At 54.1% G+C, this 11,431-nt stretch overlaps 1 protein-coding gene across 1 annotated transcript; it reads left to right on the top strand.

Annotated features, from left to right (window-relative positions):
* The first annotated feature begins 11 nt into the window (after positions 1–11).
* Positions 12–8,738, top strand: PPP1R18 (protein phosphatase 1 regulatory subunit 18). The gene is made up of 4 exons (XM_012559706.2): positions 12–205; positions 1,254–2,889; positions 7,411–7,621; positions 8,483–8,738. The coding sequence occupies exons 2-4, from the start codon at positions 1,282–1,284 to the stop codon at positions 8,500–8,502; spliced, it is 1,839 nt and encodes a 612-aa protein (XP_012415160.1). The 5' UTR covers positions 12–205; positions 1,254–1,281; the 3' UTR covers positions 8,503–8,738.
* The last annotated feature ends 2,693 nt before the right edge of the window (positions 8,739–11,431 follow it).

Raw genomic sequence — 11,431 nt, 5'->3', positions numbered from 1 at the left:
TTGTCCTCAGACAAAGCGGTCACCGCCCCCCGCCCTGCCCCCTGGTCCCTATCTCAGTCCCTCCTCCTCTGCTCCCTCTTTCCCTCCTCCTCCCCTCCCTCCCCTCTCCGGATCTTCCTCGCTCCCTCTCTCCTCCTCTTCCTCTCCCCTCCTCTCTCCGGACGCCTGGCTCTTCTGCACCCCCTCCCCCGGGGCCCCGCGGCGCGTGAGTTGACTGGGGGTCTTCAGACTTGGGGAGGGGTGTTCTCCTCGCTCCGGTCCCTGCTCCCGTCGCAGTCCCAGACCTTGGGCTGTCTCTTCTTTGTGCCGAGATTGTGCAGTCAGAGCCGGGTGGGGATGGCCGGCTAGGTCGGAGTTCCCTGAGAGCGGGGACCGGGGCACAGGACTCGCAGGCTTTGGGAAGAAGAGGCGTGGAGCCCGTCCTCCGCACGCCTGGGCCCCCGGGTGCAGCTGATGGGGGAGGCAGACGGTGGTGACAGGACAGGGTGGGGGTGGATGGCTAGTTCTGGGAACATGCTGGCAGCCCAGACGCCCGGGTTCCGAGAGTCCCCGGGGAGGGTATTTCCCCTGACCCGCCTTGGGGGCGGAGTGCGGGGCGGGCAAGTGGGGGCTGGGGGACCGGAGGGGCGTGGCCGATCGGCCCTGGAAGCGGAGCCAGGAGCCTTAGGGCCGCGCTGAAGCGCGCCGGGCTCCTGCCGCGGCGCTCCCTTTCCCTTCCACCCCTTCACGTCCCCTCTCCCCTAGACCTCTTCCCTCTCGGACCCTTCCTCACTTCCCCCATCACCTCCCCCCTTCCCCAGCGCTACTGTCTGACCTCCCTTCCCATTCTCACCTCCCCTGGGGTAGCGGTGAGACAGCCTCCCCTGAACCCGGCCCCCCTCACCCCAGCTTCGCTTTTCTCACCTTTGCCCCCAGCTTCTCTTTTCTCCCATCTCTCTCCCCTCTCACATCCTTGGGATAGTATCTAAGACTTCTTAACGCTGTGCTGCCAGATCTGACTCCTCCCTCTTTGCCCTGAATCTGGACTCTTCCTCTCACCTCACTGCCCCTCCCCCCACCGACTTAGCTCTTATCTTTTCTCTTTATTTTCCCAGCTTTTCCCTTCCTCTGCCTCCTCTTCTCCCTCTTTCCCCGTCTTCACCTCAGCTCCTCTTCTGTCTCCCACCTCCCCCCTCCACTTCCTCTCCCCCTACACCCAGTCTTACCCCCTGTGCCTCTCTCAAGAGCCTCTCCTTCCTGTCCTCTGCCCCCAGCACTCCGCAGCCTCACCCCAAGGCGACCATGGCCACCATCCCAGACTGGAAGCTTCAGTTGCTAGCCCGGCGCCGGCAGGAGGAGGCAGCGGTGCGTGGCCGGGAGAAGGCTGAGCAAGAGCGCCTGTCCCAGATGCCAGCTTGGAAGCGGGGGCTCTTGGAGCGCCGCCGGGCCAAGCTTGGGCTGTCCCCTGGGGAGCCTAGCCCTGTGCCCTGGACTGCGGAGGCCGGACCTCCAGACCCAGACGAGTCTGCTGTCCTCCTGGAGGCCATCGGACCAGTGCACCAGAACCGATTCATCCGGCAGGAGCGACAGCAGCAGCAGCAGCGGAGTGAAGAGCTGCTTGCAGAGAGAAGGCCTGGGCCGCTTGAGGCGCGGGAGAGAAGACTCAGCCCTGGGGAGACTCGGGATCAGAGCCCCAGGGGACGAGAGTCAAGAGAAGAGAGGCTCAGTCCTAGGGAGGCTAGAGAGAAGAAGCTGGGGATGGGGGGAGCCCGAGAGTCTAGCCCCAGACCTTTGGAGGCTAAGGACTGGAGGCTGAGTCCAGGAGAGACGGGAGATAGGAGCTCCCGACAGTCAGAGGCACAGAAATGGAGACTGAGCCCTGGAGAGACTCCAGAGTGGAGTCTAAGACTGGCAGAGCCTCAAGAACAAAGCCTCAGGAGGACAGAGGTGGTAGAAAGTAGACTGAGCCCAGGGGAGTCTGGCAACCAGAAGCTGGGCCTGACAGAGGTCCATAAATGGAGGCCTGACTGCGAAGAGTCTCAGGAACAGACTTCGGTACAGCTGGTGCCATCACAGTGGAGGCTGAGCTCAGGAGAGGAAAACAAAGACTTCTTGGGAGAATGTGGGAAAAAGGAAGAGAGGCCAATTCCAACGGTGGCTCCAGAAGAGATTACAGGGCTATCAGAGACCCTAACGTGGGAGGCTCGAGACAGCAGCCCCAGAGGAGTGGAGGCAGCAGAGCAGAGGCCGCGCCTAGTGGAGGACGGCGAGAGAGGCTTGAGGCCGACAGAAGGGTGGAAATGGACCCTGAACTCCGGGAAGGTTCGAGAATGGACACCCAGGGACATAGAGACTCAAACTCAGAAACCAGAACCTTCAGAGTCGACTGAGAAGCAGCTGGGGCCTCCTGGGGTAGAGCCTGGAGAAGGGGAGGCTGAGGAGGAGGCGGGGGCTCAGGGCAGGCCTCTTAGCACCCTGCAGAACCGCTGCTCTGTTCCCTCCCCCCTCCCACCAGAGGACACTGGGACTGGAGGCCTTCAACAGCAGGAAGAGGAAGCAGTAGAACTCCGGCCCCCACCACCAGCCCCTCTGTCTCCCCCACCCCTAGCTCCACCTGCCCCCCAGCCCCCTGGGGATCCCCTCATGAGCCGTCTGTTCTATGGGGTGAAGGCAGGGCCAGGGGTGGGGGGCCCCCGCCGCAGCGGACACACCTTCACAGTCAACCCCCGGCGGTCTGTGCCCCCTGCAGCCCCGGCCACTCCAGCAGCCCCTGCCACGGCTGATGCTGCAGTCCCTGGGGCTGGAAAGAAGCGGTACCCGACTGCCGAGGAGATCTTGGTTCTAGGGGGCTACCTCCGCCTCAGCCGCAGCTGCCTTGTCAAGGGGTCCCCCGAAAGGCACCACAAACAGGTAGGGGAAGAGCCAAGCCAGACTTCTTAGGAGCCCACTTGCCAGTTCTCTCTGGGCACTGGTCTTTCTTTGATTTTTATACCCTTGTATTCTTGTCTCCCTCTATTCTTTCTTGTTAATTCCTGCCACCACCCTTCCTCCCTTTGCACACACACCCTTTCTTTTTGCTCCCCTCCTGTTCCATTCATCTCTGAGCCCTGAGGAGCCTGCCCAGCAATTGAGAGCTGGCTCTGGGTGTGTCTCCCAGGGTGTGCCCAGGCTGTGCTTTCTGTCTTCTCTCGGGCTCCGAGTTCTCCCCATTTCTTTCCCTCCTTTCCTCTGAGTCTGTGACCCAGCCCAGCCCATATGGTGAGCAATGTGAGCTGAGTCTGACAACCCTAAATCTATCATGGCAGAGCCACCTACATGAAAGCACTTATACTTTTTGAGAGGACAGAATTTTGGGGCGGGAAGTCTGGGGAGGCCGAGGGGGTGGGTTGCAGGTTCTTGGGGGAGAAATGGTGGGGATGCAAATGGCGAGGAAGGTCTCCCAGCCCCAAGGAAGAAGGGGGGCAGAGCTGAGAGGGGACATCCAAGGAGAGAAGAGGGGGGAATGGAACAGAGCTGGTCAAAGAGCAGAGAGAAGGCTTTTGAACCCCTGAGTCGGCCCCATGGGAGAGGCACACAGAGGCTATTTGAAATGGGTGACCTCGGGGTTACACACCCCCAGCTGGGCCACTGCTTTAGACAGTGCTCCCTTCTCTCTTGGGACAAGAAAGCCTTCTCCTCTTCCAAAATACCCCCGCCCCTCACTCCCCACCCCTCCTCTCTGGGCTTCCCCTCCCTCCCAGAACTGGCTCAGCAATTGGTTTTCCCCTCTCTTCCTGCCACCCTGGCCTCTCCCTCTCCTCAGGGTAGAAAAAGAGAAGTGAGTTTAGAGGCACAGTGCTAAAAGCCAAGAGAGCTGGGGAGTACAGTGGGAGTTGGGGACCAGGGTGGGGGCGAGGCCAGCAGAGGGTCAGAGGTTAGATTGAATAAGAACTTACAGGGAAGTGGGAGCAGCCAGACCAACTTCTCCACCTGGCCCTGGCCCTGGCCCAACTCCTTCCTACGGGAACCAGGCCCCAGCTTGAAAATCTCTAGGGAAAGAGCGGTCCCACACTCAGACATGTCAGACTCAGAAGTCTCTCCAGCTAACACAGCAGGAAGAGGAAGCAGTGGAACTTGGGCCCCTACCACCAGCCCCTCTGTCTCCCCCACCCCCAGTCCCACCTGCTCCCCAGCCAGCTGGGGATCCCTCATGAGCCATCTCAGAGACTGGGAAGCCCTTCCTGGCCTCCAGTCCTCATCCCACGTGCTAAGATTTGTTTTTCATGTCTTTAGTGTCAGTGGGAAACCACAGGGACAAAAGACCTGGGTTAAGCTTGGGGGTCTTTTGGTCCCCAGATTCATCTTCACATATCGCTTAAGCCCCCATCCCTGAGCCATGGTACATGCAGCTGTCCCTCCTGAGCCCTCTCACTGCTACCAGTTTTTCCCCTTAGGGAAAAGGAGCTAGGTCAGGAGACTACCGGGGACGTGCTCATAAAGGTCACTTCCTACTGAGGTCAGTTTGTGCTTTTAGGAGGAAGGGAAAGGAGGCAAGAAGCTTTGTGTCCCAAAGTACGGTGTCTGTCCAACAGGAGCCAGGAACCTAGTGCAGAGCAGGACCTGGGATGGTGACCATCCCTAGGTTAGGGAGTAGGGAAGCCGGAAGCACATCAGCCAAACAGGAAGCCTGTGGTGGGGGCCGGAAGGCTGGTGGGGCTGTATGCAGAAGGCTGGGCCTCAGGCCTGCCAGAACTGTGCTCAGGATGTGGTGAGAGAATAAGGAAGCAGCCGCCTGGGGTGGGGGTGGTGAAGAAGCAGCACAGAATTTCCTAGACCCAGACACCTCACTCTTTTGCCCTCTCTCAGGCCTTCTCTCCTTTCAGCCTCCTGCTTATCAGGACTAGCGGGCCCTGGCCCAGTGCTGCCCCAGCCCACCAAATCAGGGTTAGGAGGGCTGCCACTGCATCCCACCCCACCCCCTGCCTTCCCTAAATAACCCCTATCGCAGGCTAATTCCATCAAACTGATCCCTGCCATCAGAAGAGAAATCCCAGCCCTGCCAGTCACTAGCGATATGTCTCGTTGAGAGGCCAGCCCCTCCCCTCCCTGGCCCCCTTGTGACCTTATATAGCTGGTGGGAAAGGAGCTAGTGAGTCACCCCCTGCCCATTCCCCCCACTCCCATGCAGGCTGTGCATTCCTGAGAAGCCTAGCCAGAAGTTTGGTGCGGGGAAGAGAAGGGGTGCAGGGAGGAGACAGACATAGGCTGAGAGCAAATCAAAGGCATCCTTCAGAGTGGATAACAAACGATGGAGATTGTTATCTCAAAACCAAACCGTTTGTCATCTAGTCGATTCCGACTGATGTGTTACAGAGTAGAACTGCTCCATAGGGTTTTCTTGGCTACAGTCTTTGCAGAAGCAGATCGCCAGTTCTTTCTTCCATGGAACTGCTGAGTGGGTTCACACCGCCAACCTTTAGGTTTGTAGCTGATTGCAAACTGCTTGTACCACCCAGGGACCTTTGTTGTCCCAAAAGGGATATGAAAAGAAAACAGAAAGGGTTCCCAAAGGTTTGGGCAAATCTGTCAGTAACAGAACCAGAAGTGGTCTTTTTTGAGAAGCTGGGATGTATGGGGTCTGGATGCTGTCACTTGATTCTCCCAGCAGTTTTACCAATAGGGACTAGAGGTTGACTGCATAGATTGGGCTCCCCTCCACATTGCTTCCCCAGCCTTAGTCCTCTGTGGGGATCTCATCAGAAGTCTGGACAAACCCTTATCTTCCTGTTGTAGCAACTTCCATCCTCCTGTTGATTCATTCCACAAACACTGACTGAGCACCTACTGTGCGCAAAGCACTTTTCTAGATATTGAGGTTATGTCATCAACAAAACAGACAAAAACTCCTGCCCTCTGGCAGAAGGGGAGGTAGGCAGACAGCAAGGGTAAGAAGTAAATTCTTTAGAAGCTGGTGATTATGAAAGAAGAAAAATAGAGCAGAACTAAATGGAACCTACAGGGCCAGGAAGTGGCAGGGAGTGAATATGGCAACTTCATAATGGTGTGAATAGGAGGGAGAGAGCCATGGGTGATGTATGGGTGAAGAGTCTTTCTGGCACAGGGAACAGGCAGTGCAAAGGCCCTGAGGTGGGAGTGCACCTGGTGGGTTTGGAGGAAATCAAGGCTAGTATGGCTAGAGTAGGGGAGAAGGCCAGTGAGGTGAGGGGGGAGTGCACATGGGTGGCACCCTGCAGTCATGATTAGGCTTCTGGCTTCTCTCTGAGATGGGGAAACATTAAAGGGATTGAAGTCAGAGTGACATAGCCCCTGAGCTCTAGCTTCCCATGGGGATCCAGATGTTCCATCACACATGGCCCTGAGCAAACCACCTGTCTAGCCACCCTCTTGGCTTCTCTCTTCCCATACCCATCCATGGGGAGACTCAGGGGTGCAGGGCCCCAGCCCCCCATCTTCCCAAACTGACTCCAGGGAAGGCCTGAGTAGATCATCTGGACCTTTCCAAGTAGTTCACATGGAATCCTCCTGTTTCTCTGCCTAATCTCTTTGGCTCCTGGAGTTAATCCCACCCTGCTCCTTCTCCCTGAGCCTCTTAGGAGGGCAAACGGGAAGGGTAGAAAGGCAGCCAGAACAGCTGGGGCTCAGCCTGCCCCTTGGGACGGTGTGTTTACAAGGGATTTTTCTGCCCCCTCCAGATTCCTTCTCTGGTCTTTTGGCAATGTCTCTGCCTGTCCCTCTGGCACTCTCTCTGTGTGGACTTTCCTCACTGCCCTGTCACCTCACCTCCCTCGTATGTTGAGGGGAGGTCTCTTGGTTCCTCTGGGACTTTCTATTGGTCTCCTTCCCCTCCCAGCCCCAGATTCCCTTTGCTGTGGGTCTATTCCAGCCACAGGAGAGGAGTAAGGGGCAAGTGTCCAGGGTTCTGGGTTTCCCAGGGGAAAAGCAAAGAGTTGAGCATGTGGAAAGCAATGAGCTTGTCTCCTTTTGCCTGGGACTCCCTCCCCATCCACCTCTTTCCTGCCTGGTCAGCTCAAACCTCACCTCCTCTGGGAAGCCTTCTGGATTGCCTCAGGACGCCCAGGGACTTTGGTCCGATCGCAGGATTGATCTCCATGTTTTAATTTCTTTTTAGCCCTCTGCTGCCCACACTCTAAAGAGCAGGGACCTTGGATGGGCCTGTGTTACTCACTTCTGCCTCCACAGCCCCTGCCAGAGCACAGGCCAAAGTCTGATGGTTTTGAAATGATGTGATTGAAGAGGGGAAATCTGGGATTGGAGAGCCAGTATCAAAAGGGAAACTGGATGGCGGAGTGGCTGGGGAGGGAAGAGTCAGCAGGGCTTCTCAGCCCAGCCCCTGCCTCCCCACCCGCCACCTGCCCCCACAGCGAGCTTCAGGGCTGACCTCTTCTCTTCCCCTCTTTTTCTCACACCTAGCTCAAGATCTCCTTCAGCGAGACTGCTCTGGAGACGACGTACCAGTACCCCTCCGAGAGCTCGGTGCTGGAGGAGCTGGGCCCAGAACCGGAGGCTCCCAGTGCCCCCGGCCCTCCAGCAGCTCAGCCTGACGACGACGAGGATGAGGAAGAGCTGCTGCTTCTGCAGCGGGAACTCCAGGGCGGGCTGCGCACCAAGGCCCTGATAGTCGGTGAGCGAGGCTCCGCCGCTCCGAGGGCGCCCCCTGGTGTTGGGGGCTGGCACTGCAGCCCAGGAGGGAAGGGAAGGGTTTAATGTTGGCGCTGGAAGGGGCTTGGCAGGACCTCTAGCGCAACCCACTCCTTTTACAGATGAGGAAACTGAGGCACTGGAAAGTGAAGTGCACATCAGGCCTCCAGATTCCAAGACCAGGGTTCTTTCTGGGCATTCTAGTTCAAAAAACAGGATCAGACAAGCTCCAGTTTGAATTCCGGCTTGTCTCTTGCTTGCGGTGTGTCCTCAGGAAAAGCATTTGACCTCTCTGGCCTCCATTTTTTCACCTCCGAAATGGGGTTAATAATAGCTACCTCCAGGAATTGTTGCGAGGATTAAGTGATTTTTGTGAAGCACCTAGGACCATGGCTGGTTACTTAAGCTCTCCCGGTGTTACTGTGAAATTAGAGTTATGAGAATGCCTGAAGGAGCCCTGGTGACACAAATGATTAAGCACTCGACTGCCAACTGAAAGGTTGGCAGTTCGATCCCATACAGCAGCTCCACTGGAGAAAGATCTAGCGATCTGCTCCCATAAAGATTACAGCCTAGAAAACCCTATGAGGCAGTTCTACTCTGTTACATGGGATCGCCATGAGTCTAAAATGACTTGATGGCACTTAACAACAACCCAAGCGTGCCTGGAACAGAATACAGTACAAGGTAAATGAGTGATGACTGCTGTTAGTAACAAGCACTCAAGTCAAAGAAGAGGTTATAGGATTTCCTATATGCCAATTGCCCTTTCAGCTTCAGGCAGGGATGGTGGGAGGCAAAGACCCTCACTCATTCTCTATCATTATTGCCTCCTCTTGCACAGATGAGTCCTGCCGGAGGTGACCCTCTCCCACACAGGGAAGATACATTGCCCTCCTTCCCAGAACTGAAGATCCTGGAGCCTAGAAGATCCTGAGCAGACAGACCCTGAAAATGAGCGTGGCAGGGAAGGACAACCAGCATCCCCCAACTTGCTTTTCTTGTCCTGTTTCTGGGGGCAGAGCCAACTGCCCAACTTTAACCCTAACCCAAAGTCCCGTGCTGGTGCATCTAGGTGATCCAACAGTGAGTCCCAAGCCCTGGAGAGGTGCACAGAGCCCACTGGGTGTGTGTGTGAAGATGGAGGACCCCCCCCCCCCGCCATATCCATGGGCAGGGACACTGTCCCCACAGGCTTCCTTACCCTCCCTCCCCACCCCTATCCCAGTACTCTCAGGATTTAAGCACTCATCTATGTCCCTGGGAGGCGTGGCCTTCACTCTGATCCCTAGATCACCACCCTTGTGTTTACAGCTCCTGCCTCCTCTGTTGACCACAGCCTGGTTTACAAACCCCACCAGCTCCCGGCCCCATGCTGCCAAAACCCCAGGTTTACAAGCCACACCCACTTGCCAAGTCCACGTGGATTTCCTCTCCCAGCCCTCTGCAGTTGCCTCTTTGGGAGTGGCTTGGGGCATGGCTTCTCCCACTTTTGCTCAGTATTACTGTGCCTCAGTTTTCCCCAAGAGGGAAGGCTAGGAATCTTGACTTTGTACTCCCAGATAGTTATTTAATTCTGTTCCTTAGTGGTTCACAGTTGAATTGTAAGTGTGTGGGGTGACTAAGGAGGCACCTCGCCTCTCCTTCCTTATCAACCAATATTGTGGTTTTGTTTTTTAACTTGCCGTAATAAAATGGAGCTCTCTCCAACTCTCCTGCTGCTTCTCTTTCTTTAGAAAAAAAAGTGTATGTGGAGGGAAGGCTCCGGGTTCTTCATTCCCAGCCTCTCCCATCTTCCTTTTGGCCGTGAAGACGAAGTGGTTTTGGGAAGGAAAAACAATGGGGGATGAACCAGGAACTCAGCACTGAGTTGCAGAAGGGGCTTTAGGAGAGCCTTGCATAGCTTTCACGTGCAGGACAAGCAGGAGATATGAGGAAAGACAGTTGAGGTGTTCACTAGACTGGAAGTGTCATGAGGGCAGACCATGTCAGTTGGGTTCACTGCAGTATTTCCATGCCTGGCACCTAATAGGCACAAAATAATTGTTTCTAGAATGAATGACTGAACAGCTGAATTAATAGATGAAAGGAGCTATACAAAATAAATCTGAAGCAGATGACACTGAATTAAAGGATTCCAATATTTAGATGCCGGCTGCAATGCAAGCAACCAGGTAATGTGTGACATACAACCCATGTGGCTAACGCAGGGGCTTTTACTCCAAGACTTGGGGTCATCAACAGTCAATCCCCTGAAATTGCTGCAAAATGTAGTGAGTATCTACAGAAGGCCAGTTTCCTGGAAGAGGGTCTCCTCTTTCATAGTCCTAAAGGGTTAAGAAGCACGGATAATTCATGGCTTTTGTACCCACAGTTGATATTAGGGAATTTTCTCATTCCAGAGAATCTATCTTCTATAAATGTGGAACATCTGCTATAGTTTACTTATTTTTTCAGTTGCCATGAAGCTGATTCTGACTCATTGTGATTTCATGTGTGTCAGACTAGAACAGTGCTCCATGTTTTTCAATGGCTGATTTTTTTTCGGAAGTAGATTGCCAAGCCTTCTCTTCCGAGGTGCCTCTGGGTGGACTTAAACCACCAACCATTCGGTTAGCAGCTGAGTACATTAACTGTTTGCACCACGCAGGAAACATTTTACCTATGAAGTTATTTATTAGCTCTCCAGGCTAGTAAAGACATGGTTGAGTAGTTAACAGTCTTTTTACCACTACACAGGATGCCTCTTCCAGTCTAATCAGAGGAGACTCCCCTTTGTTAAAAAACAAAATGTACTAGACAAATTAATCTTAAGCATATACCAAAGATCTGTGACAAGCAAGGTGTCAAAACTGTGAGCCACCTCAGAAAGGGTGTGAGTATGGAGCAAAACATAATTCTTACATTAGTAGCTAATTCAGTAAAGATCCTAATCATCTGTGACCCAGGAAAGCTGGGGCAGGAAGCTGTATGATGCCAGGGGTGCTCTCATCTCAGAAACAGAAAACAATGCATCTAAGAAGTCAATGATATGGATCCACCTGTGTCTTTTAGTGGAATAACAATTTTTGATTTCCCAACAATAGTGTCTGATTAAGTCCAATTAACCATAAGAGTATGACACGGGATCAAACAGGTCAGACAGCAGAGCTTCAGGTAACAAGTTTGCTTTCAAATAAGCAACCATCAGTGAATTTCTCAAGCTCTTAGCAGAAGTGCAGAACGCAGTTTGCCCATTCCTTAGTTTGTAGACTTTTTTTTTTTCCTAACGACTTTCTGAGCATCAAGAAAAGAGGACACCTTTGCTTTTTTGCCCAGTTCCAAGTTTCTTTCTGCCTGGAGGTCCTTCCCTATACCTAACCTGTATTCACTCCTGCTGGAGGTACCAGTCCTAGCAATGGTCACTCCTCATCATCACGGGCTAATCTTTCATAAGCATGCACCTGAATTTCCTATTTGAAATAGAACTCCTCTCCCCCTTACCTTGCTTTATTTTTGGTTCCATAGAACTTACATATTTTACATATTATTTATCTTGCCTGCCCCTATCCTCAAATGTAGATTCGGTAACAGATTTTTGTCTGATTTGTTCTCGGCTATATCTTCAGCAACTAAAACCGCCTAAAACAAACAGAAAAAAAAAACAAATCCATTGCCGTGGAGTCGATTCCGACTAATAGGACATAGGAGAACTGCCCCATGGGATTTCCAAGGCTGTAAATCTTTAGGAAACAGGCCGCCACATCTTTCTCCAGCAGAGCGGCTGGCGGGTTTGAACCGCCGACCTTTCGGT

This window comes from Trichechus manatus, unplaced genomic scaffold (assembly GCF_000243295.1).
Source record: "Trichechus manatus latirostris isolate Lorelei unplaced genomic scaffold, TriManLat1.0 scaffold00295, whole genome shotgun sequence".
Taxonomy (NCBI): domain Eukaryota; kingdom Metazoa; phylum Chordata; class Mammalia; order Sirenia; family Trichechidae; genus Trichechus; species Trichechus manatus.
This window is presented reverse-complemented; position numbering and strand designations above follow the sequence as displayed.